The sequence below is a fragment of the Phascolarctos cinereus genome, unplaced genomic scaffold (genome assembly GCF_003287225.1).
Source record: "Phascolarctos cinereus isolate Bilbo 61053 unplaced genomic scaffold, phaCin_HiC Scaffold_726;HRSCAF=1367, whole genome shotgun sequence".
Lineage (NCBI taxonomy): Eukaryota > Metazoa > Chordata > Mammalia > Diprotodontia > Phascolarctidae > Phascolarctos > Phascolarctos cinereus.
Window position 1 is genome coordinate 304,210,747 of NW_027556098.1, and position 27,591 is coordinate 304,238,337.

At 39.6% G+C, this 27,591-nt stretch overlaps 1 protein-coding gene and 1 long non-coding RNA gene across 5 annotated transcripts in view; one reads left to right on the forward strand and one right to left on the reverse strand.

The window, feature by feature from the left end:
* Window positions 1-4,282, reverse strand: part of PPP2R1B (protein phosphatase 2 scaffold subunit Abeta) — a 33,109-nt gene extending 28,827 nt beyond the window's left edge. For 2 of the 3 annotated variants that reach the window (XM_078156852.1, XM_020989791.2), the window contains exons 1-3: window positions 4,105-4,282; window positions 2,967-3,057; window positions 2,425-2,525 (exon numbers count right to left, since the gene is read on the reverse strand). In XM_078156852.1, the coding sequence (XP_078012978.1) occupies window positions 2,425-2,525; window positions 2,967-3,057; window positions 4,105-4,218 (306 nt within the window). In that variant the 5' untranslated portion in view covers window positions 4,219-4,282. Of the gene's footprint in view, window positions 1-28; window positions 129-2,424; window positions 2,526-2,966; window positions 3,058-4,104 lie in introns of those variants that run through there. The other variant, XM_078156853.1, reaches the window with a different exon arrangement.
* A 67-nt stretch (window positions 4,283-4,349) lies between these two features.
* On the forward strand, window positions 4,350-26,667 carry LOC110210693 (uncharacterized). 2 transcript variants are annotated; one of them, XR_002325147.2, is made up of 3 exons: window positions 4,350-4,597; window positions 15,980-16,057; window positions 26,049-26,667. It is a non-coding gene; the product is annotated as an uncharacterized LOC110210693 (long non-coding RNA). The 2 variants fall into 2 exon arrangements; XR_013487760.1 differs by having other exon boundaries at window positions 15,980-16,030.
* Window positions 26,668-27,591: the final 924 nt, after the last annotated feature.

The window sequence follows — 27,591 nt, forward strand, 5'->3', positions numbered from 1 at the left end:
CCAAAAAGGAAAATCAAAGAAAACTTACTGAATCAGGTTGGAAGCAGCAGAGTATCACCTTTTGTAGTGACTGAAGAGAGGTGGTACATGTAACCAGAACTTTAACTACATAACATCAAATGGTAGTTTTCAGTTCAGTGGCAACATAAGGTATGTCCAACCTGAAGACACGACTTCTGAAGGATAGCCAAGATCTCATGTCCCAGATGGCAATTCACAGATGGTGTCTACAAATGACACAGTGAAAGAGACTTGCCACAATATTAACAGTATTGAGCTGAATGCTAGTTTAACAGACATGTAGCCAAATATAGGTTAAAAGTACAACATATTTCAACAAGGATATATTTTAAAATGCAACAGTACACAAAAGAGAAACATTTTTCTTTAGGAATCTCTTTAGGCACTATAGTTACTTCCATTTTCCAACAAACCACTAAGCCCTCCATTCCTGGAAGCACAGGTGATAATAACATCAACCTCTACATTAGCTCCATACCCCCCACTTATCCATTCCACTAAATGTTCCTATTATAACACAGCTGCCTCTCAATATTATATTCCAAATCCTTATCCAAGCTAGCCACCCATAACAAGGACACTTTGCCAGGAAAGCTGAATGAAAGACATAAGGACAATATTAGAGACAGAAAGAAAATCAGCAAAAAAGACCCTAAGGGATATCCCAAAGGGACTGATTAATTGACTATGACATGGCCATATGAAAGGTAAAAATGTCCGTAGGATGGCTCTAAAAGCCCAGGACTCTGGAAGCACCACGCTAACCTTCTAAAAATCTTTGTGCTTCTGGAAAGGTTAAAGTGTATACTCAGTTCCACTAAATCTCACGTGCAGATGTGAGAACAGAGGCGTACCTGAAGTATTTTGGGAAAGATCAAGTGAAGGTAAGTAGTATGTTTGTGTGACATGCAGTCCAATATAGAAAGCCCAGTACCTACAGTCAGGAAGGTTCAAATCCCACTTCAGACAATTATTAGATATGTAATCCTAGAAAAATCACTTAACCCTTGTACCTCAGTTTCTTGATGTATCAAATGTTAGACTCAATGGCCTCTAATATCCCTTTCCACTCTAAATCGATGATCCTATGATTTGTTGGTATTCAGTTACGTTTGACTCTCTGTGACCCCATATGAGGTTTTTCTGGCAAAGATACTGGAATGGTTTGCCATTCCTTTTCCAACTCAGGGTTAAGTGATTTGCCCAGAGTCACACAGCTATTAAGCACCTTAAGACGGATTTGAACTCAAAAAGATGAATCTTTCTGACTCCAGGCCCAGCATTCTATCCACTGTGCCACCTACCTGTCCTTAAAAATACAACTAAAAGTTCGTTGTTCAGTCATTTTCAGTCATTTCCGACTCTTCATTTGGAGTTTCCTTGGCAAAGATTCTGGATTGGTTTGCCATTTACTTCTCCAGCTCATTTTACAGATGAGAAAACTGAGGCCAACAGGTTTAAATGATTTGTCACACAGCTAGTAAAGTGACTGAGGCTGGATTCGAACTCAGGTCTTCCTGACTACCCCAGATCAGACACTCCATCCACTGTGTGTCACCTACTTGATCCAATAATACAGTTTGCTAAACCCACTCTCTCACCATACAGCATTTAAGAAGCAATTTGGAAAACAATACTGTTGATATGTATAGATGAAGAAACCTGCACCAAAACAAAGGCTCACTCACATGCCACTGTGTTCATTAGAATAAGAAAAGCATTAACATTTATTGTTCCTTAAATGTAGGTGTTAAGAACAAAAAATAAACTAATGAAGTTTCCCAGGGTAAATGACATACCTAGAAGAAAACCTGAAACCCCTATTTTCCAGAAACAATTAAATTCAGGTTCTCCATCTTGTGAATTTACAAATAAGCCCATGAAGATTGATCAAAGAACAGAGAAGAGACTGGCTATGAAGTAACCAGATATTTTGCAAAGCTAAGAAAAGGTTACTTTGCTAAGTCAACAGGACAAATACTCTTTACGTCCTCAATGACTGAAACTGTGATCATTTTCCCACAAGATGATCATGAATCAACTTTCACTGAAAGTATATAAAACTTTGCAGGTGGGGAGGTAGGGAGCAACACATCTCCAAAAAATACATCATTTAAAACACAAGAGAAGAGAGAGGAGGCCTTGGAACCAGGAAGGCCTGGGTGCAAGTCCTGCCTCTAATACATCATGGCTATGTGTCCCTGGGCAAATGAGTTACCCTCTCAGTGCTTTAGGCAAGTCTCTAAGACAAGAAATTAAGAAAAAACATGCCAACCCACATTGGTAGAGGGTTTTCCTTTATCTGGAAATTCCTTTTACCAAAGAACTCAAAAGTCCAGTTCCTATCCTTATGTCTTAAAGCTCAGAAAATATAAAGAAGATAGGTCACACATCACCACTCACCAGGAGACAATGGGCAAAATCTGGTCCTCCTACCAGGACAGTGAAATTTCCCAGCTGTTCAGCAAGAGCCAATAATACCTCATCTTCATCATAAATTGTATCTAAGATAGCAACAATGGGGAGTTCATAAACAGAGTTAGCTGACCAACAGCTGAACACTCAACATGATACACAAGAGGAAACATATTAGACATTTAAACGGCAATATAATCAAATTATAATCATAAAGAAAGTCTACTCTTCCTTCTTTCAACAAGTACTACTTAGATCTCTCCTGCCAAACTGATAGGAAACTGCTCAACATCCTTTTCAATGTCATATAAATATTTTTCTTACTTGCTTAGTATGTCTGGAATATTTTTGTCCATAACATTATATTTTGATTTAGACCAAGGTAGGTGGTGCTGTCTTTCTATACTACTTTGCTCACATCAGTTTTCAGTAATGTTAATAATATAGCCTATGAAATGGCTAAATCAATAAACAAATGCTAAAAAAACCCTAAAATTCCCATACTTTCTAATAAAACAAAATTAACATACCAGTAAGAAATGGCAGCAGTTCAGTTCGAGTTCTTTCTACTCCAAGAGCTAAAGCAATTGTTGATAACTTCTTAATACTGTTGAGCCTTAGCTATTAAAAAGAAAAATTAATTACATGAAGGTGCAAGTAGGAAACCCGAACAAAGCAGATAAAGTGCAAACCAAAAAAAAGTGCTAAACAGGCAAGTGAAGGTAAGGAAGACAAATAAAATTCAAACTTCTAACTTAGATTTCTCAGAGAAGCAGACGTAGCATGGAAGGTTTTCAAAAGTCAGGTTAACGTGACCATATAAACAAGAGATGATTCCTCAAGTTGAGTAGTCATACTTTTTTTGGAAGATAAAAATGAAAGCCTGAGAGGCGCTCACAAGTCAACAAGTGAAAGAATTTTAACAAGAAAGAGAATTTTGACAGGAATGTTGCAGGAGAGAATAAATTCAGTGATAATTCCTGTCGTTTTCCCTTTTAATCTGAAAAAACACCCATCATTTCGCTTAATCATGCATCCCTCCTTCCACCTTAACCAGCTCACCATTTGCAAACCCTGGACACATTTCAACTCTACAACTTCAAGGACCACTTGACATCCTGTTAATTAACCTCGGCTCTCCTTGGCCTTTCATTCATTTAGCATGGGGGGGAGGAGGATTAGGGGAGAGGTAGAACAGGAACAAGATTTGGAAGGCAAATCAGGGGGGGAGAAGCATCCTGACCCGTTAATGCTAAAATGTTTTTTTTTTCTTCTTAAACCCAGGCTAACGCGGCCCAAAGTTTCTCCCGGGACTGACGGGGGAGCTTTCCCACAGACCAGCCCCCACGAGGAGTCAAAGAAACTGGAAGGCGTCTTCCTCGGAAGCTGCCTCCCTGGGGGCCGGCCCGGGCTTGGCCCCCGAGGATCAGGGGTGACCCCTGTGGGGTCAGGGTGAAGCCCCTGGAGAGCCCCAGCGTGTACAGAAGGTAACTCCGGGGCAGGTTCTGGTCTCCCCCTCACCCCCCGAGCTCAGGGCCGGCCTGGTCCGGCTTCAAGCCAGCTGCTCCCCTCCCCCTGCCCCAACCCACTGGGCCTTCCTGCCTCAGTCCTACCCCCGGGTCTCCCCATCGCTGGCCCGGCCTCAGGTCCCCGCTCCGGCGCCACTACCTGCACGTCCTCATTCCGGAGCTCGTCGATCAAAACCGCGATGGGGTACAATGAATCGTCTCCGTCTCCGCCCGCGGCGCCAGGGACGCGCCCGGGCCCCGCAGCACCCGCCATGTTCTTCCTCCGGCTGCTACCGCCACCGCCGCTGCCGCCGCCTGCTCAGAGCGTCGACCCCGCCCCACGCACGCACGCACACGCTAGCACGGCGCCCCGGGCTGCGTCCACGCACAGCGTGCGCGTGCGTCGGAGCTGTTCTTTTCTTTCGCGGTACTGCGGGGACGTGAAGATGCTCCTGTGTCCCTGGGCTTCCCGCGATAAGCGCGGTCGCAAAGCTCCAGCGGGCTTCGGACAAGCGGCTCCGGGCTTTCTTCCCCAGGCAGCACAGGGATCCTGGGTCGTTGGGTCCGAGACGGGCCACTGCCCGCCGTTGCCTCACGAGGGCTCGGCCATCCTGTGCCGGAGCCCTCCCTCTGCTTAGGCCGCAGGCACTTCTGTGAGTTCTCCACCCAAAGTCCCCTCCCCACCATCCCCAGTTAGCCCAGACCCGCCTACAGCGCTTCTTTCAGAAGCTCCACCAAAACTAGCGTGCCGTGTTAGAAAACAAGTAATGACAGGGAGAGAAATGAACAGTGCTGGCCACACTCTGCACTCAATATTTTTTCCAGTTTCATCAGGCAAGCTGTTAAAAGCACGCTGCTCTCTTGGTTTGGTGTTCCTTTTCTGTCTCAATCCTGAAGTTGTGCCTTGTCCACACTTTTTACCCCGGTCCGTCTTATTTCTTAATTAAGCATGCTTTTATAAAGGGACTCTTCTATGTCAGACACCGTGTTGGGTGTTAAGAATACCAAAACAAAGTTAAACAATATTAAGAACCTGCCAGACACGAACTTAAACGCTAGAGATGAAGATAAAAACCAAAAACAATCCCTGTGCTCAGGGAGGTCACAGTCCAAAGGAGCTGCCTTCAAGGAATCACTTCCTTCAGGAGCTTATAGTTTAGTGGGAGTGGGGGGTCAAGTTATGACATATAAGTAAATACAAGTTAATTTGATGAAAAAGAGAACACTTACTACAGAGGTGAAGGGAGGGGAGAGAGATTTAGGATAGCACAGTGATCTAAACTTTGGAGGAAATAAAGATTCTAAGGGATGAAAGTGAGGAGGAAGGGCACTCTAGACATGGATATTGGAGAAGAATACAAATTTGGGGGGATAACAGATCAGTTTGCCTGAAAGAACGAGTCAGTCAGTAAATAAGTATGATGAGCTACGCTTTGTGCTAACCAATAGGCATACAAAGAAAGGTAAATCTCTGGACCCAGTGAACTTATGTTCTAATGGTGGAGATAGGGTGTAAGTAATTAGGTATGTGCAAGATGCAGTACTGAGAAGATGGAAGGTAATCTGAGAGGGGAAGGTGCTAGCAGCTGTAAACTAGGAAAGTCCTTAGAAGGTGGGATTTAAACTGAGTCTTGAAGGAAGCAAGAGAAACTTAAGAGGCAGAAGTAAGGGGCAGAACAGTTCAGGCATGGTTGACAGCCAGTGCAAATATACAGAGACAGGAGATGGAACATCATGTGTGAGAAACAGCAAGAAGGCCATTGTTGGAGGGGAGTCAAGTGTAAGAAAATTGGAAGGATAGAAATCAATCAATATTAAGAGCCTACTATATACCAGGCTCTGTGCTAAGCACTGGAGATAGAAAAAAAAAGGCAATTCCTGCCCACAGGGAACTTACAATCTGACGGGGAGACAACAGGCAAAGAAAGATATACAAAGTAAGCTATGTACAAGATAAACAGGAAATAATTAACAGGTGGAAGGCAATGGAATTAAGAGGAGTTGAGGAAGGCTTCTGGTGGAAAGTCAGATTTTATTTGGGACTTGAAACCAGGTAGGTCAGTCATCAGAATGGACAAAGGAGAACACTGCAGGCCTGGGGAAAGCTAGGGAGAATGCCTAGACCCAAGAGATGGAGGCCAGGTGGTAAAGGGCTTTAAATGCCAAACAGAAAATTTTCTATTAGAGCCAAGAGGTAATAATGAGCTACTTGAAGTTTACTGAAGAGTGGGGAGGTGACAGGGTCAGACTTGTGCTTTAGGAAAATCACTTTGGTAGCTGAGTAAAGGATGGATTGGAGTAGGGAGAGACCTGAGGCAGGAAGACACAATTAGAAGACTATCTGAGTAATCCAAGCAAAAGGTGATTCGGGTCAATGCAAGGGTGATGACTGAGTGGAGAAAAAGGGACATATATATGACAAGGTATAGGTAGATATGACAAGATTTGGCAAGATTGGATATATGGAATGAGTAAGGATGAGGACCTGATTGAATTGGGAGGATGGTTATGTCCTTTATAGTAACTGAGAAGTTCAAAAAGAGGGAAGGTTTTGGGAGAAAAGGTGAAAAGGTTCTATTTTAGGCATGTTGAATTGGAGAGACCTACAGATCATTCAATTCAGTACGTCCAAAGGCAGTTGGTGATGTAAAACTGAAGCTCAGGAGAGAGAATATAGCTTAGTATGTAGGTGTGGGAATCATCTGCATAAATAACGATTGAACCCAAAGGAGATAATGAGATCATCAGATGAGAATATAGGGAGAAAAGAGGAAAGGGCCCAGGAACATAACAATCCTGGAAGATAGGTACTTAGTATCCTCATTTTGCAGTTGAGGAAACTGAGGCAGACAAAAGTTAAGTGACTTGCCGTAGGTCATACAGCTGGTAAGTGTCTGAGGCTGGATTTGAACTAAGGTCTTCCTAACTTCAGGCTTAATGCTTTATCTATTATGTCAACCAGCAAAGGAAACTGAGGCAGATAGAAGTACAAGGAGAAAGCAATGTCATGGAAGCATAGAGAGGAGAGAGTATCCAGGAGTAGACAGTGATCAACAGTGTTAAATTCTATTAAGAGGTCAAGAAGAATGAGGATTTAGAAAAGGCCATTAGATTTGGCAATTAAGAGATCATAGGTAACTTCAGAAAGGGCAATTTCAGTTGAATGCTGAGGTCAGAAGTCAAAGTATAAGAAGAATAATGTGAAATTAAATCTGGAAAGGTAGGCTGGAGTCAGTTGTGAAGGTTTTAAATGTCAAGTTGAGAAGTTTGTATTTTTTCCTGGAAATAACCAATTACCACTAGAAATTTTTGATCAGAGGGGTGTCATGGTCAAACTTCTGTTTTAGGAGCATAAATCTGGCATCTCATTGGAGGATGTCTTTTGGAAGTTGGGGTATGATGTAGGAGGCTATTACCTTTCAACCAGGAGATGATAAGGGCTTAAACAAGAATGGTATCCATGTGAATTGTAATGAATGTGCAATTTAAAAGACAGTGAGGTAAGGATGTAAACCTTGGTAATTAAAAGGATGGTGTTGTCTTCAACTGAAATAAGGAGGTTTGGAAGAAAGCTTTATAAGGAAGAATGATGAGGTCCAGTTTTGACTTGTTGAGCTTAAGGTGTCTGTGTAAAATCTAAAAAGATATATCTAGTAAGCAGTTTTTAAAGATGAGACAAGTTCAGAAGAGAGAACAAGGTTGGATTTGAAGTCTGGGGAGTTATCTGCAAAATATCGTGAATCTACGAGAGCTGATGAGATTACCAAGAGAGGGTATAGAAAGAGAAGTCCTGAGGGAATGCCTCACATGGGGAAAAGAGATGTATGATAATCCATCAAAGGAGATATAGAAGAAACAGGTAAATAGGACAATCAGGACAAAGCATTGTTAAAGAAACAGAGAAGAATGAGCATCTATGAGGCCCTCCTCAGTTTCAAAATCTCTATAGGTCAAGAAAAGTAAAGACTATTTCTAAAAGACCATTGGATTTATTTATTAACAAGTCATTGCCAATATGAGATGAAACAGTTCAATCAAGCAGTTGAGTCAGAAGACATTTCAAAGAGTTGAAATATAAATGGGAGGTAAGGATGTGGAAGCAGTTAGTGTGAATGGATTTTTGTAAGTTTGACTATGAAAGGAAAGAGAGATATAGGATGATGGTTTGAGGAGATTTCAGAGTCAAGTGAAGGTTTTTTAAGGATGGGAGCGATGAGGGCATCTGCACGGAATGGGAAAAAAGCCAAAGGATGAGGAGGGATTGAAAATGGAAAAGGGGGAGTAGAATAAAGGAGAGCTTGAAAGCTTGGCTTTGGCAAAGAGGAGAGCCACTTCTTGGTGGAGTTGGGGAAGAGAAGGGCTCTTATGACAAATGGACTCCATTTTCTCGAAGAAACGAAAATATATGAAACTGCCACTGTGGGAAGTATGAGAAAGGATCAGGAAAAAATAAAAGAATTACAATGATCAAGTAAAGGATCAGTTGAAATTAAATATCATGAATTTACAGCAAACCCAATCAATATAGATTATGACTTTATTGGTGTTCAACAACATGCTAGTAGGAGCGGAGAAGTCAAAAGGGAGGCATAATCAAATGTTGGGGGTTGGCATGAAATGAGCAGCAGTAGGACAAGGGATAAGGAATTCCAGGGTACTGGATATATTAACCTGGCTAACTATAGTGTCAAAGACTATGAAGGAAAAAAGGTTAGGCTAGATTAAGAGTGACAGACTGCAGAGCAGGAAGTGAGGAGGGCAAGGTTGCAGAGAAGACAAATAGTAGGTTTAATGGAGTGGATCAGGGTGAGAGAGGGAAGGCTAGGAGGTTATCATCAGAAAGAAAAAAAAATGTAAATCATCGAGGTAGAACAATTATAGGTCATCGTGAAAACTAAGGAGTGACCATCCCTGTGAGTAGCTTGAGTAGAGTGATTAATAATAATAGCTAACATTTCTATAGTATTTTAAGGTTTGCAAAGCAGTTTACATATTATGTCATTGAAGCAGATGCTTAATCCATAAAAATTATTTGGTGGACAGATTTCTTGAGTAAGAAAGGAATTAGATCTGGGAATTGGCATGATGTAGTGGCCAGCACAAGGCATTGGGAATCCCAAAACTTAGGTTCTAGTTTTGGACCCTCCTACTCACTAGCTCTGAAACCTTTGGCAAATTATTCAGTATCACAGGGCCTTATTTCCTCATCTTTCAAATAAGATCAGACTCTATAATATCCAGGAACCATTCCAGCTTTAAGATTCAGCAGGCCTAGATTCTCTAATCCAGTTTCCCTTACTCACCAGCCAAGGGCCCATGTAGAGAGAAATTCTGGTGTAGTTTGGAACCAGGAGACCTAGATTTGAAGTCTTGCTGTATTACCTTGTAAGGCACCTCATCTCTCAGGGCCTCAGCTTCTTCATCTGTATAGTGTTGGGGTTATGTTAATGATTTCTAAGATCCCTTCTAATTCTAAAGTCTGTAAACCTAAAGAGAATCCAATTCCCTTATTTTTTATTTCAATACTCAAAAAGAAGAAAGCAGGGTGAAAAAAAAAACCAGAATAGATTAGTTCCTTTAGCCTAACTAACCTAGATAACAACTGAAGCTTAACAGAAATATGTATTGATATTTTAGTATAGGAACTGGAACTTAAAACACATGTAGGCTAAGTTTACATCAGCAACATCTGATAACTGTACACATCCAGTCCTATTCAGGTCTCAAGCCCCTCTTTTCTAGCCATGTTTTTACTTGAAATATCCAGATGACTACTTCAGTTCTTTGCTTCATTATACCATTAAGAGGTATAGTGTAAAGCAATTATACCTTAAATACTTAAACCAATTCCCAGTCCTGCCTGTCAGAAAGCAAGATTCCTTTACTTCCCAACACCAAGGGCAAGAAGAAAAAGTCTGAAATCATAATAGAGGGCATTGTGCCTAGAGAAAACTCGCTGGCTTGAGTTGTCCTAGATTCTATTCCAAACTCTTTGACTCAGTACAATTTTCCCCATTCCAAAGCTTCAACATCCCCTTCATAAAATTCAGATAACCACCTCTGGTCTCTTCTGTAGTTATTAAGAATGCAACAAGGAAGAAAGAATAAATATAGAGATGCTAATAAAACCAGTTTACAATTGTAGCATCATATTCAAGCTGAAATGTATTTAAAATGGCAAATAACCTTCAGTAAGTTTAAAGACTTTGACCTAAGTGGGAAAAGAAAATCAAATCAAGGGGGAAAGTTCATCAGGTATCATGATTTTTATAGAAAGACCTGGCTCACTCACTGACGTAACGGAAAAGAGATGTAATAGAGCCCACCTGTTGCTGTCTTGAAGCAAGCAGGCTACAGGTGCAAGTCATTAGTAAGCTATGTACTGCCTGTTTACTGAAGTACGTGCAAGGTTAAGCAGATACCCACTCTCCTGCTGTATTATTGGAGCTCAGCTAACTACGGTAGCCAACATACTATTTAAGTAATGCTTTGCAAACCTTAAGTCACTTTTAAAAGATGAGTTATACCAATAAATGAGCTCCATATTATGTCACCCACCCTCCTCCACATACTACAAGCTGCTAATGTCCAGGGAGTGCCAGAGGCAACAGCTGAGGACAGGAACCAGGACTACTCTCAAGACACAATGTAGCCTTCTTAGCACTGACACCCACATGCAGTTAGTTTAGGCATCTAGTGAATCAGAGAAGAGAAGACAGGGTTAGACTTGTCTGGTTCCAGTAAGTCATATCATTAAAAAATGTTCAGAGAAATAGAATTCTAAATTTCAGGCCTGGAAGGGACTTAAAAATCATCTATTTTAACTCCCTAATTTTACAGATTAAAGAAAAAGTGAGCAGCTAAGAGGTTAAATGTCTTGCCTAGGCTTCACAGCTAACAGGTCCCAGAGGATGAGTGGAAACTCAGCTGTCATTAGGAACATTGGGGGCCTATTTTAGGAAACATGCATCAACACTAAATGCACCCAAGCTGTTGCTATTAGCTATACAGCCTTAGTAGCATTCCTTGAGATTGACACTGAAGCAATGGATCTGGACCAGGAAGATCAATCTTAAAGAAATCTGAAACTTCACTCCCTCAACCAAAATCTTTTTTTTTTAAGTCCCTGTTATGTACTAGCACTGTACTAGGCACTGGATGGGATACAAATATAGAGGACATCCTTCTTTCAAAGGCTTTACAATGAAGGAGAGATGATTAAAAATGTACACAGCTTAGAATTTGCAGCGTGGTGTAGTAGTTAGAATTCCAGACTTGGAGACAGAAAAACCTCAGTCAACAAGCATTTATTAGGTACCAAGCAGTATGCTAAGCACCGAGGATTCAAAGAAAGGCATTCTAATGGGGGAGATGGCTGACAAATGACTACCTACAAAATACACTCTAAATGGAAGGTAATCTTGGAAGGAAGGAATTAGCATCTGGGAGAATGCTGGGAGAGTGCAGAAGGTAGGATATGAACTGAGTCTAGAAGGAATCCAGGGAACTAAGTCTGAAGAAAAAAGGGAGAGGATTGTAGCTATGGGGGACAGTCAGGGTCAATGCACAGAAGTGGGATAGATATATGTACTTTATATATATATATATATATATATATATATATATATATATATATATATATATATATATATATATACATATATATATATATATATATTATATATATTAATGTGTGAGGAACAGCAAGAACCTCAGTGTAGCTAAATCATGGGGTACATGAAAGAGAGTAAAATCTAAGAAAATTGGAAAGATAGAAAAGGGCCAGGTTGTAAAGGGATTTAAATGCCAAAGAGAGGATTTTGTATTTGAGCCAAGAGGTAATAAGGAGCCATTGGAGTTTATTGAGGAAGGGGATGGGATAAAAAGTTCAGAGCTGTGTTTTAGGAAAATCCCTTCAGCAGCTAAATGGAGGATAAATTGGAGTGGGGAAAGACGTAGGGCAGGGAAACTAATTAGAAAGTTATTTCAATAGTTCAGGCAAGAAGATGAAGGTCTGTACAAGTATGGTGACTATGTGAGTAGAGAGCAGCAGATGTATACAAGATATGTTGTAAAGGTAGTAGTGACAAGATTTGGCAATGGCATAGGTATGTGGAATGAGTGAGAGCAGTCAAGGATAACACTGAAGTTTTGAACCTGTAAGATTGGGAGGAGACCTAGATTCAAGTCACACCTCAGATGCTTGGCTGGCTCTGTGATCACTGACACATCATTTAACCACTCTGTGCCTCTATCTCACTTGAAAATTGGGGGTAAAAGAAATCAAAGAAAGAAGGAAAGGATCCATATGCCCCAAAATATTTTTATTAGCAATTTTCATTGAAAGAAAAAACTGAAAACACTAATGCCCAAATTGGGAAATAGCTGTGTGAATATAATAGAATATTGTTGTATTATGAGAAATGATAAAAAAGAATGGATTCAGAGAAACCTGGGAGGACTTATATGAACTGATGCAGAGTCAAGTGAGCAGAATTTATACAATAATTAATATTTACTTTATCAATTATACGATGATTAAAACATTACAAAGTAAAACAATTGTGAAAGACTTAGGCACTATGATCAATGCAATGACCAATCACAGCTGGTGGCACAGTGGATAGAGTGCTGGGCCTCCACAGTCGGGAAGATCTGAGTTCACATGTGGCCTCAGACACTACCTGTGTGACCCTAGGCAAATCACTGAACCTCTATTTGCCTTGGTTTCCTCAACTGTAAAATGGGGCTAATAATAGTACCTATCTCATTTGTTGTAAGGATAAAATTAGATGTTTGTAAAAAGCAGTTGAACATGGTAGGCACCATATAAACGCTTATTCCCTTCCCTTTCCCCCAGTTACAACTCCATATAACTTATGATGAATTATACCTGTTGACGGAAAAATGATGGACTAGACATTGTCAAACATGGCCAATATGTAGATTTATCTTATTTGAACATACTTATTTGTTACTAGAAGCAGGATGGGATAGTAGGTAAAGAGCTGGCTTGGAAGGCAGAATCCATCCTCTGAATCATACTGGCTCTGCTCCATGGGCAAGTCACCTAATCTCTCCAAGACTGTAAGTAATAGAGCTGGTGCCAGCCTGAATTGGTAGAGGGAGTTTCCTCACCAGGGAATTTCCTCTACTAGTTAAATCACAAGCCTAATCCTTATCCCTTAAACTTATTTGTTTCAAGGGAGGACTTTGGTGAGAAGGTGGGAATGTGGGGTGGAAGGGCAGACACAGCAATACTGATGCCAAAGGGGGAAAAAAAGAGAAAAGACTATTATTAATGAAACAATAAGACAATACACAAAAGATAGCAGATTAAAATTCAGAAGAAGAAATAAGCAGGACAGTGTTGTACTACTGTGTTGAATATAATTTGAATAACTAAATGGAATAAGCTAACATATACTTTTTTAAAAGCTGGTATAATAGAGATTTGTGATGTCATATAAAATCTTCTCTGTTCTTTGTATAAGGAAATGTTCGCTTTTGTTCATGTTTATCAAGTTCATAATAATTAAAACTTTTAAGAATAATTTCTTTTTGAAAGAAAATGACAATACCTGTGGTACTTACCTCACCAGGCTATTATGAAGGTCAAACATGATAACGTATGTAAAGTATAGCCTTAAAGCACCACAGGCCTGTCAGCTTATTATAAAGAGAAGTGCAAAGTGCTAGGAGAACAGACGAGGAAAGGAGAATCAGGGAGGCCTTTATAGTAGAAGCTTTTAAATATTAACTGAAAGAGGATAGAATGTTGAAAGGCAGAGGTCGGAAAGAAGAGCATTGAAGGTATGGAGATTAAGGGAGGTGAGCAGTTTGGTTAGAAAACAGAATATGGGAATGGGAATAGTGTGAGATAAGGTTACAGGTAGATTGGAACCACAATGTAGAAACCCTTAAATATCATGCTAAGGAGCCAAACTTTATACATTGAAGAGTCCTTGAATATTTTTGAACAATAGAATAATCAGACCTTTGTAATAAAATGACTAATGTCATAGTGGTTTGTAGACTTAGAGGAAAGAGAGCCTGTAAGCTTGGAAACCTGCAGTATCTTATTGTCTTAATCCAAGTAAGGTTCCAAGGACTTGAATTAGATTGGTATCAATGGGAATAGTGTGGTATTTATTGAAGTGAGATACTTGGAGAGAGAAGCAATAAGAATCAACATTTGTGTGGAACCAGGGAGAAGGAAGAATGATGTAGAAATTACATTGGACTTGGAATCAGGAGACCAAGGCTTAAGTCCCAGCTCTAGCTATGTGACCATGGACAAATCTTTTAACCTCTCTGAGCTTCAATTTGCAAAATGGGAATACTAACAATTGTACTACCTGCCTTGGTAGCTGTGAAAAAAGTACTTTGCAAACCTTAACACTATACAAATGTGTGACAATTTTAGAGGTCTACAAGTTTATGAGTGTGAGTGAATAGCAGAAACGATGTAAACTTCCACTTCAGCTGTGTTGAACCCAAAGTGGCAGAAAGGCATCCAGGGAGAGATATCTAATGAGCAGCTGGATATACGAATCTGAAGTTTAAGAGAGAGATCAGGAATAGATAGGGAAAAAACAAACTTTTAGACAAACTGGAGACCTCTGCCCCAGTACCAAAGCAGACAAATCCCTAACCACCTCCGGACAGCAGCTCGGGCTCCCTTACTGCAGGGAAAGTGTGCAATCTGTGACAAATCTTGAGATCAAGTAAGCATGGAAGGCCTTCAGTCCCTCCACTCGTTCCATATCCCATTGGTGTTGTTAGAGTAGAGTCCCAGATTATCTTGTTGGATGCCAGACAGAACTCAGTAAAAACTCCTTGAAACACAAGTCACCACTCCAAAGATTTTCATCTACCATTCCATTCATCTATTCAACTCTACTTAGATTTGATCTCCCCCAAAAGACTCCTTTGTGAGCCCACATACAGAGTTCAAGAGCAGTCCCTCTGAGAGACTAGTGTTGAGGACTATAGGAGAGAATAGACTTGTGAAGTACCTATAGTAGTAGTTACCAATACAGTAGGTTCTCTCCATTTTTTTCCATCTATCAATATGTATAGTCACCAGAGCCCTCTCATTGCTCAGCTGTTCCCTGTGTCCTTGGCCAGACAAACCGGTCCTACATTACAGGGTGTGGGCTTCCTCTTATTTCTCCTTTATTTTTGTTAAACCCATCATCAATATTCCTAGTGTCAAAACTAAACAACATAAGCAGCAGCTGTTCAGAAGCCTCCCAGTCCCAAAGCAGAGGTTCAGTTTGACAGTAGCAAATCTTGTTTAAAATACTCTCCATCTTCACTAAAACTTCCCCCTGTGGTCTCAGCTGGATACAGTATTCTTTTCCACTTCCTGTTCTGATCTTCTGGGCAGCACTGCCCAGAGAGGTCACAGGAGTAAGAAAAAAACCCATGCCAAGATACCTTGGACACTCTGTCCGTATCTTGGGCAGGAATCCAACAGGGAATGAAATCAGACACCAGAATTTCCACTAACTTCTAGGACTTCAGGAAATCAGCTCCCTCTCTGATCCAGCCCTGCAATTAAACATTAGCCAGGGGGGCACATCACATTCCAGACAGAGCCCTTTCTAAAGGTTACCGTGTCTGTATATTGCTTATTTACCAGGGTGGCCTCGCAGAGCCCCTGCCACAGGCCACAGCTATTTGGAACATATTAAAGAGGTGATAGAAAAGTAAAAGAACTTGGGCTCAGTTGAACCTTATCAGTGCCCATCCAATCTCATGGACTCCAACGTAATATGCCAGGAAATTATAGATCATAGAGTTTTAGACTTCAAAGAGGACAACCCTGACAAATCTTTCTCCCACCCCTCAAAACGAATCTAACAATGAAGCTATAGAAGTTAGATAGTATACACATATGGGAGCAGGGCATTCCCTTCTCTACCTGTCAGCAGCTGGTCTGCAAGGCCTAAAGGAGACCACTGAATCTCCAGCGAGGACTTTTTAAATACAATTTAAATTTAAATGTTAAATACTATTTCTTTTTGTAGGGCTTGATTCCAACTACCACCCCATGACTTGAGCCGAAGCAGTAATCCAAGGTAATTCCGGTGTCCTTTTTATAGCAGGTAATGTATTTAGGCAGACCAAATACTATTACCTTTCAAAGCTATTGCATTTAAGGTAGTACATTGGTTCATGATGGGTGAAATGGTTTATGTGAACTTTGAGTGTCCTTTGGCAGCAAGAATAAGCTGAAAGGGGCTGTTAGATATTAAATGTACCTGGGTTGCCTATATGAGTCAGTATTTTTCTGTCCTGACTCATGAATTTTTCTGGCAAGAACAAGTGAATGAATATTATATTTTTAAAACCAACTATTCTGTCTCCTTCCATTACATACATACATACATATCTTAACACATGAAATAATCAATGTTCTAAGTAGAACTGAAATAGAAGAGCCATGATTGAGTGTCTGTGTACCATCGTAAGGGGGAAGCCAGGAATTAATAGTTAAATATCTCCATTTCTAGTGCACCCACCAATGAGCCAAAGACAGCGATTCTACAGGAATTGTTTATAACACGGCTACAACATAGCAGTATGCCATTCAGAGATAGATTCTAGAGAAAAAATAACCCAAGGATTCCAACCCTGAAGCTAAATTTCCTTACCAAGAACCACACAAACACAAGAACAAACAGGAAGTCAGTTTTCCAGGAGGGGACCCAGCCCTAATAGCTGGAGTGAGAGCAGGGCCCCCTCTGCTGGGAGCTAGGGAAATGAAACATTAGGATGCCCCAACCATGATGCTTCTGAATAAAGAAGCCTGGTTGTAATAGATGAAAACGAAGATAGGACCCCTTCAGAATGCCTATCAGAACTTTTTACCATCGGATGAGAATCACAGAAGGAACTCACTGGAAGCATTAAGAGAGCCACAGTCAGCTTCTAAGAAGTATCAAAATATTCCAGAAGATACCTGTTAAAAGATTCTAATACTCCAACCAAAGATCTGTGACCTCATCCATATGAGTGTTCCCTGTCATGATGCAGATCACAATCCATCCAAAACTGTCTATGATGATTAGCTATATTATCTGTATGATTCTATAGCTGAGTATGAACTGATAACTCATTATCAAATTATTTCTCATAAAATACATTTTTTTTAAAAAGTTTCAGAGAAAGCTCACATGTATCTTAGATTCACATGTAGTTTCAGAACTTTATGCTTGTTCAGCTATCCAGAAAATTTGTTCAACACTTTACTTTTAGAAGGAATTTTTACAAGTATACTAAGAAGACTGCTTATGTGACCAGCCAGAAGTCAGAAATCTGGCATTAAAGAGGTATTTAACAAAAGATGAGATGTTTAAAGTGGTTCTACTACCAATAATGAACTATTTAGGCCAGTGACATTAGGGAAAGAACATGTGGCTGAATGCAGTTGCCTTCTGGAAAAGGGAAAGAGTACTGGAATATATTGAGAATGGTGCACTTGAGAAAGTAGCTATGTCAAGCAGATACATAAATTTAACTGTAATGGGAAAAAAATCCAATCTAGTATATTTTAGTAACTAGGATCTAGAAGTTGCACATCCCTGGCATTAAACAGTCAGGGAACTTAATGTGAACAAACTTTTATTGAACTGCAAACTGGTGAGCAAACAGTTTCAGAAGTAACATGGTATAATGGAAAGAGACAAAAAACCTGGATTCAATTCCCTGCACTGCTGTTAACCATCTTCGTGACTCTGGACAAGTAATTTCATCTCCCTCTGACTGTTTCCTCATCTACAAAATGAAGAGGTAGGATAGGCCCCATGTGTGGCAAGGGTCTTCCCCCCAACTATAGCATAGGGGTGGCATTGTGTGATTTGAAGGGAGGCAGAATAGATTAAAAGAACCAAAGATTTCAGGAAGAAGAAATCTGAAAGACCCTGAACATAAACAGACAAATTAACAGGTAAAACAGTAACAGAAGGAAATGTGACCTCCAGATCAGGGAAGTCAGTTCTGGTATCCATGAATAAATACTGTAAAATGAAGGGAAATGATCCAACACTTGATAAGACAGAGGACCCTGTGGGATTTGAGGAGAACATGGAACCACAACCTGCTGTTCCTGAGTGGTTGAAAAGAGAAATGAAAATTATGAGAGCAGAATTTATGGCCTGCATGGTAAAAATAATAAGCAAAATAGAAAAACTTGAATCTGCAATGGCAAGCCTCACCAAAGAAACAAAAGAAAGAATAATAGATTGGGAATGCAAATACACAGAAGGGAAGGACAACCTAGAAGAAAAGAAGCAAAAAACAAAAACATTAAAAGAAAATATGCTTGCTATGCACACAAAACATGTGGATCTTGAAGACAAGATACATAGACAACCTAAGGATCATAGGTCTCTCAAAAGAACACAACAGGGCAAAAAACCTTGACACCATAATGAAAAAAAAAATTTTAAAAACTATACAGAACTTCTGAACATAGAAAATAAAATCCCAATTGAAAGACTTCACAGATTGCCTCCAGAAAAAAAAAAAGGTTGCAAACTCCAAGACACACAGTGGTTAAATTTAACAATTCAGTTCAGAAACAACAAGCTCTGCGAGCTATCAGGAGAAGGACTTTCAAATACAAAGGAAAGGATATTCCAAGAAATGTGAGACTATTCTGCGCTCACTAGAAAAAGGAGGAGGGAATAGAATGTGTTGGAAGAGCATTGGAGCTCAGAATGAAGCCCAGGGTGGCCAACCCTAGCTTAACCATACAGGGCCAAAGATGAACCTCAATAACAAAGAAGCGTTTGAAAAGAAAATCAGAACTAAAAAAATTATTTGTTTCTCAAACACTTCAAACAACAGAATTACAGGAAATATGAATAAATGCAGATTTGTAACAGCAACAGAATGACAACAGGAAGACCAGTAAGAGACTTCTTTCCAAAAGTACACAAAGCAAGAGGAGTGAAGGCAGAAATCTAGCATAGGTATCAGTGAAGAGGTAGACAGGGGTATTATAGACAAAACCTGGTGACACCTGCCTACAGGTGAATACTTTTTTTGTGGGACTACATTAGAACATGGAAGGATATATGAAAGAAAGGGAGTGGAACGGGAATAGAAGTGATCTATGTGCCAGGGTCAAATCAAGGGTCAGCAATGAGGGGAAAGTGACCTCTGTGGTCTCATCCTATAGGGGAGTGGGTGAGGAGGAAGAGAAAAAAGATTGAAAAGGGGGAGAAAGGGAGAAGGCCTTACTTTGGAGGTGGGAAGGGATTCCACTGATGAATGCTCCTATGGGTGAGAGGAGGTAAGTACCTTACACTGGATGAGGTCTGTGGGAATTTGGCGCCTGAAAAATCTGCTAGTCCTGGGAGGTGGGGAGGTGGAACCCCTGGGAGCAACTGGAAGACATGAGGAAGCATGGACACAAAGAGGAGATTTCCAGGCAAATGTTAAGGGGGGGAGCCAATAAGAGAGGGTACAGATCAGTAAGGGGCAGTGGGAGAAAGTCCCTACCATGGAGCAGTCTCTCCCCTTTGACACCTTCAATAATTGGTATTGTTCTGAGAGTGAGGGAGAATGGAAAAGGGGAATTCATGGAGTAAGCCCTACAAGACAGTGGCAGAAAGTACCTAGAGTGCAGAGTCTAGAATGAATATCCTGAAAGTTTTATAAAGAATACAGAGAAAAGAGTGAGACTAGATGATTATAGGGGTTATGAATCAGAGAATGAGGATCTGTAGTAAACAGAAAGAGAAGGTGAATAACAAAAAGAGTGGAAGAAATCCTTTTTGGAAAGGGGCACAAAAATGAAAAAAAAATTAAAAACCTAATAAACAGGACTAACTAAAGGGGAGGAGAGGATGAGGGAACTTACCTGACTGAGAAGAAAAAAGAGAGAGAAGAAATATATAAATACGGATAAAAGCAGGAGAGAAGAACTAAAACAAAACCCTAAAGGGAAAGAGATAACAAATAAGGAGAAGAGGAGGATGGAGAAAAGAGATGGTGGGAACAAGGACACTTTAAAAAAAGATTAAAGTAAAGTAACTGTAGGAACATAATACTATATTTACAGCAGAAGAGAAAAGAAAATCATAATTTGAGAGAAAAAAGTTTTAGAGACAGAGGAAAATATAAACCTAATTCTTATGACTTTAAATGTGAGTGAATTAAACAATCCAATAAAATTAAAAAGTGACAGATTGGGTAAGAAAACAAAACCCTACAATCTTGCCTACAAGAAACACATTTAAAATACAAATACATAACACAAAATAAAACTTAGGGGATGGAAAAATTTTATTATGACTCAAGTGAATCAAAAAAAATTAGGAGTTATCATCAAGCTATCAGGCAAAGCAAAAACATTCAAAAAGAGACAAACAAGGAAATGATATTATCCTGAAATGAACCATAAACAACAAACCAGTATAAGTATGCTCTAAATGTCTTAGCATCCAAATTCATCAAGGAAACATCTGAGCTTCAAGAAGACATAGAATAGACACTAACACAATAGTGATAGGAGATTTCTATATACCTTTATCAGTTCAGGATAAGCCTAACAAAAAGATAAACAAAAGGGAAAATATAGAACTGAACAAATTTCTGGAGAAACTAGAATTAAAAGACCTATGGCATCTTCTAAATGGGACAGCAAAAGAAGAGACATTTCTTTGCACCACATGGAAGTCTTACAAAAATTGACCACGTATTAGGGCACAAGAATAAGAAGGAAAGTGCTTTAATGGGGAAGTAAATCTTCATATTAGCCATCAGTAAGAAAAAAGTACTGTGCTGTAAGAAATTATATGTGTGATGAATGCAGAGAAGCATGGAAAGATCTGTATGAACTAATGCAGAGTGAAGTAAGCAGAGCCAAGAAAACTTACCCAGTGACTACAACAATGTAAATGGAAAGAACAATAATATACCAAAAAATCAAAAGTAAACAAAATTATAATGACCAAATGGGATTCACATAAGGAGAAGACACCCCCAACCTACCCCTCTGTGGAAGTGGGAGGTCCACAGTTGTTACGCATTGCACATATTTTTGGACTTTTTCAATGTATCTATCAGTTGTGCTGACTTTTTTCCCTCTAAAAAATTACTTTCTGTCACATGGAAAGGCTTTCAGACAGGAGAAGGTACACATGGGATACTGTGATGAAAATACTAATAAAAAATTTTTTAAAAAACACACAGTGGAACATGTGGGCTGTTATTTATTTATTACTTATTCCTCACTCTTTCCACATGACCAGCCTATCTTCTTTTTAAGCATTCATTTATTTGATGATGTCTTTTATACCCCTTTTCTGACTCATGCCTAACATGTGCCTCTTTATTGCCCTTGGGATGATCCTCAACTTCAGATCTTTGGAAGCTAGTGGTCCATGTTGCAGTCATACAATGTCATCTGAAGAATAATGGTATTTTTAAAATGGGCCTTTGTTACAGGGAGAAACTTGGAGTTATTACATTAACTTTGTACTTTTGCAAAGGCAGTCCAGCCACTCTCTTCCTTTCCAGTTCTGGAACTTATTCTGCACTGTCTTTTTGCAGTGCCTATCCAAGGTATATATACTGATGATAAGATAGGCTGCCTATCCAAATGCCTAAAATAATCTGGACAATATGCATTCTTTATCCACTGGGTTTTCCCTATGTGAGTAATTGGGACAACTTCTTTAGAATGATTATAGATCTCTTCTAGGATTCTCTGCAGTGTCCTGGGGCTTTATATGATTAGCATAAGGTTATTTACGAACAGTAGCATCAAAGGGAATCTAGAGGGAATCCCTTTACCTTTTAGACTATTCTAGGGCTCCTTCATGACAGTGGTAAACATCTTTGGTGAACATACATCCTCCTGGGTTATGTCTCATTTGATCAATCAGTAAGCATTTGCAAAGTACTGAGCTAGGCACTGGAGATTAAAGTACGAGAATGAAAAAGTCCCTGCTGTCAAGGCATACTATTAATGATCATCAAATAAATTTCTCTCTGTTTTTCTGTTTTTTCAAGGAGTCTTCCCCCTTAATACTAGTCCTTTCCCTCTCTTAATTATCTCCAATTTATCATGTATACATTTATGGTTTCTACATAGTTGTTTTCATGCTGTCTCCCTCATTAGACTGTGAGCTCCTTGAGAGTAGGTACTGTTTTTTGTCTTTCTTTGTATCACTGCTGCTTAGCACAGTATTTGGCACACAGAAGGTACTTAATAAATGCTCATTGACTAACTGATTGACTCTGGTTGAGGTATCTTTACACTGGGCCCTCGTCTCTCCTGAGCTCCAGACCTGCATCAACATCTTTTGGATATTTTGAATTGGATGTTTCATAGGCATCTTAAACTCAGCACATCCAAAAGCAAGCTTCTCTTTCCCTGAAACATTCATCTATCCAAGTCTGTTGAGATGGTGATGTAAGAAACAGAAAATACTAATAAAAATTTTTTTAAAAGATCCAGCGGGACATGTGGGCTGTCCATTGTTTATTCCTCACTGTTACCACATGACCAGCCCATCTTCATTTTAAGCATTCATTTCTTTGATGATGTTCTTTATGCCTCTTCTTTCCACTCACCCAGGTTTGCAGCCTTGGGGTCATTCTCTCCTCTTCATTGTCCCTTGTCCTCCATATCCAGTCAGTTCTCAAGTTGTGTAAATTCTACTTCCGTGATATTACTCCTATCGGCACCTTCTCTCTACACACACAGCCCCCTTGTTCAGGCCTTCCATCACCTCACATTGACTCTCGCAGCAGCCTGCTAACTGAGCCTCTTCCCTTAAGTCTCTTACCTCTTCAATCTATCGTCTTCACGGCTGCCAAAGGGATCTTCCAAAAGCACGGACTTGACCGTGTCCCTCCCCTGTTCAGGAAGCTTCAGTGGCTGACTTGGCAAGTAAGTGGTGCCATCAAGCACAGAGTACTGGGCCTGGAGTCAGGAAGACCTAGCTCAGATTTGACCTCTGACATTACTAGCTGTGTCACCTTGGGCAAGTCACTTAACCTCTGTGTGCTTCAGTTTCCTTAATTGTGAAATGGTGGCAATAGCATCTGACTCCTAAGGCTGTTGTGAGGATTGAATGAGATAATATTCTTAAAACACTTAGCACAGTGCCTGGCATGTAGTAGGTAGTTAATAAGTACTTGTTCCCTTCCCCCCCCCCATGGCACCCTATTACCTCAAAGATAAAACACAAGCTTTTCTTGCTTTTTTGACATTTAAAGCCCTTCACACTTAGAGTCAAACCAAATTTTACAGACTTACTACTCCTCTGGATATACCCTGCATTCTGGTTTTAAACTGGCTTTCTGGCTGTCTCTACTATATAGCTTTTGGTTCCTCATTGTTGAGCCCTTGAAAGTACAGGCAGTCGGTCCCTTATGCTTGGATACACTCCGTTCTCATCTCCGCCTCTTAAAAATAGTTCCCTTTAAAGCTCAGTTAACTTGCCATCTTCTATATATGGATTCTCTTGATCCCGCTTCTGTGAGTGCCTCCCCCCATTATTTTGTATTTGGTTTTTATATATTTTGTATTTACTCAAAAGGTAGCCATCATTCCTTGAACCATCACTGCTCCATAGAACTTAAGTTCCTTGAGGGTTGGGACTGTTATTTTTGCCGTTGTATTGATAGCACCTGATGTAGTACCTGAAACGTAGTAGGTTATTAAAAATGTTTTTTGATTGACTGATTTATTATCTTCCTTCCAGTTTCATACTGAAGTGTTTTCAAGATGATTTGCTTGCATAAAGCAGTCCTTAAACTTTTCCTTTACTGATTGTTGGTGTTTGGGATATAGAAATAACCTTGTTGTCAAGCAGAACTGGATTCAAGTCCTGCTTCTGATACATAGTGTATGGCCCTGGTCAAATCACTTAACATCTCAGTGCCCCAGGCAACTCTCTAAGACTGTAAGTTGGATTGGTAAAAGATATGATCCTTATACTGGTAAAATATCACGTTAAAAAAAAGTACAGCTCATAATTTTCTACCATCCTTCTCCATAAGATTTTAAAAATATGTTTATATTCTAAAACACTGTTGCCCTTGGCTGTCACATTTTTCAGTTTGGCAGATAGGTCAAGTGTTTGTAGGTGAAGCTCTTTGGTCTCCTCATTATGCAAATTGATTTACATAAATTAAACTTTAGTATTAAAATGTTATAATCAGTGATACCTTTTCCTCCATTTCTCATTTTGGAAGAGTTGGTAACTCATTTAAATAGGTCAGGTTGGGGTTGTTTTAATCAAATGCTATATTTTTCATTTTTATTTTTTCTTGCTTTGTATTAGGCTACTAGGTGCTGGGCCTGGAGTTAGGAAGACCTGAATTCATATCTAGCCTCAAACACTTACTAGCTGTCTGACCCTGGGCAAGTCACTTACCCTCTATTTGCCTCAGTTTCCTCACCTGTAAAATGAGGATAATAATAGCACCTACCTCCCAGAGTTGTTGAAGATCAAATGAGATAATATTTGTAAAAAGTGCTTAGCATAGCACCTGGCACATGGTAGGTATTATGTAAATGCTCATTCCCCTCTTCCTACCCTCCCTCATTTTCATATTAATTTTGAGGGGTTTTTTTTCCTAATGAGTCAGTGGTCTGATTTTTTAACTTAATTTTTTTTAATTAACAAAAATTCACCTCTTTCCCTCCCCCAAAATTTGTGTAAATCTACACCCTGAGTCCATTTCTGTCTGTCAGGAGATGAGTAGTCTATTTCATCATGAATCTCCTGGAATTGAAGTTAGTTGTTGCTCTGATCAGAATTCCTAAGTTTTTCAAAGTTGTTTGTCTTTACAATACTACTTTTATTATATATTTTGTTTTCCTGCTTCTGCCCACTTTGCATAAATTTGTACAAATCTTCCCAGGCCTTTCTGAAACCATTCTCTTCATCATTCCTCATCTTTACATTCTTTTTTTTTTGCTTTTTATTAATTTTGACTATTTTTTTGCTCTAAGATATAGGTGGTCTGATTTTACAGAACTGGTCCAGGAGTGACTTCCACATCTGTAATCAAGCATTTCCTGTCTGTCAAAATAAAGTTAGTTTCATTTTGAGGGATGCTCTCCATGACCAGAGCTGCCAGATTTTTTTTTCCTCAAAGAACTGTGTTCAGGGTGTAAAAGTGTGAGGTTTCTCTGATGACTTAAACCTCTCTAACTTTACTCCCTAATCATATTTTCATTTTTCACCATACTCACCGATGCCTACCTTTATATTGAAAGACACTGAATAATAACACATATGTTGATTTAATATGAAAAGTCTTATCGAATTCTTCACAGAAATTCTTTTATCCTCTACAACAGATGTTGGAATATAAACTGCAATTCTTTTCATTATGATCCTTTTGCAAATACTTATCACCAGCACTACAATATGAGATGATCAAATATCCCTTGAATTGGTGTTTCTTTGACTACACAAATTGTGATATGTAAATCAATAAATAGGCACTTATTAAGCACTTGCTATGTGCCGAGCACCATGCTGTATAGGCACTGGGAATATATAAAGAAAAAAAAAAAAACAGAGCAGCCTCTGCCCTTACGGGGGCTAATTTGGCTAGACCATAGAGTGAATGAAGAGGAGGAATAAGGCTAGGAACATAGTTTGGGGCCAGGTTGTGAGTAGGTCTAGATACCATGCCTAGACATTTGTATTTGGTCCTAGAGATAATAGAGAGCCACTAGAGTTTATTAAAGGGGGATGGAAGTAGGCAGAGCAGAGGGAGAGGTCTAAGTGTCCAACAGGCAGTTGGTGATGTGGGACCAGAGAGGGGCCAGATCTGGATACACAAGTCTGGGAGTCATCTGCATAGAAATGATAATTTCATAGGAACAGATGACATCACCAAGTGAGAGACCGTAGAGAAAGAGGCTGAGAACAAAAGCCTTAGGGCACAACCACTTTCAGGGGGTATGGTGGTGGTGATTGTTGCTGTTATTTGTCCTTGTCCTTCTTCTCAAAGAGAACCAATGACATCAGGAGGGTGAGGTCTTGACTTACAAGTGAATTGGATTTAAGTGAAGCAGAGCTGTTGCAAAGTCATCAGTCTCACTCTCTCCTCCAGAGTCACTGGAGTCCAATGGCAAGACATAAGACAACTGGTGATGGCCCTGAGGAGGTGGTGGTGGCGATGATGATCAAGCAAAAGGGATTGAGAAAGATCGATCAGACAGGAGAGAATGTAGAGAAAAGGCTAACATACAGAAGGAGGAAACATAAAAAAATATTACTATGCCTTAAGATGATACCGTGAACATTCCGAGAAGTATGGGAAGATTTATTTGAACTGCTGCAGTATTCTGAACCAGGAAAACAATATATCCACAACAGTGTAAATTCAAATAACAAAAACAAACTTAATACAAGGAAACTTCAATGACCAAGCTTGACCCACGAAAATAGCTAAGAAAATGCATCTTCTTCCATTCCTTGTGTATCTAGTGGCAGCCTATGGTTGTAGAATATTGCACATAGTCAGGCGTGGTTGATGTGTTGGTTTTGTTGAGAACAACTTTTTTCTTTTTTTAGGCTTTGTCATAAAGGGATAGCTTCATAGGTAGGGATTTTAAGATCAATATTTTGGAATCAAAGGGGATGTAAAAATAGGATGAAATTTTAAAAAAGAAATACTGTTTCTTGTTGATTTGGGATACACAATAAAACCAACTCTGTAGACTCCTTCATTTGTCTCTCTAAGAACCTGTGAGTTATCCTTGCTCTCTGTACTCCACTTGGACCATCATCTGCACTCCCTCCACACAGAAAACTGGATTCTGTCCCTGCACCACCTTGGGTTTTGAAATGCTTTGGCTTTAAACTACTTGGATCTAGATGTCCACAGCAGTTCCCAGACATCTCCAGCTATCCTACATGTACTGTCTCCTCTTTCCTACTCCCCTTGATATATTGCCTTCTCCTGTTAGAATAAAAGCACTTGGAAGGCATGGACTGCCTTGCCTGCTTTTATTTTTATTCTCAGCACTTGGCACAATGCCTGCCGCATAGCAAGTGCTTAATAAATTTTATATGTACATAAATATATACATATACAAACACGTATATATGTGTATATACATATGGGAGTATATGTACATACATATGGCACATAAGTACTTAACATATTTTATATGTATATAAATATATACACATATATACATATACATACATGTACATATAGGCGTATTGTATATACATAGATATTTAACCACAACTTCATTTTATCTTCTGGTTTTATTTTGTTTTCTGGTTTCAAGAATGTCAGATACGATTCACTCAGCTATCAGACAGGGATCTCAAATTAAAACAGTCACTCCCACTAATGCTTATAGATAGACTGAACCTGCATTCGGCTTGGACCTCATAGGACTGAGAGCCACTTTGTATTTTTCTTTGTTACATGGTTTGTCATAACCAAAAATTCATCACCAAGTGGCTACCCTGCTGATAATAAATCTCTTTGTACTGAGCTAGGCCAGCCCTCAGAAAGCAGTCTGTAATGGGACTTAAAACGTTGTAAAACCTGCTAAAGGTTGTACTTGATTGGCCTTCAAAAGCCTGGGGCACCTCCATTACACAAGGCTTCAGAGTAGTGTAGAGTGCCCCAAAGT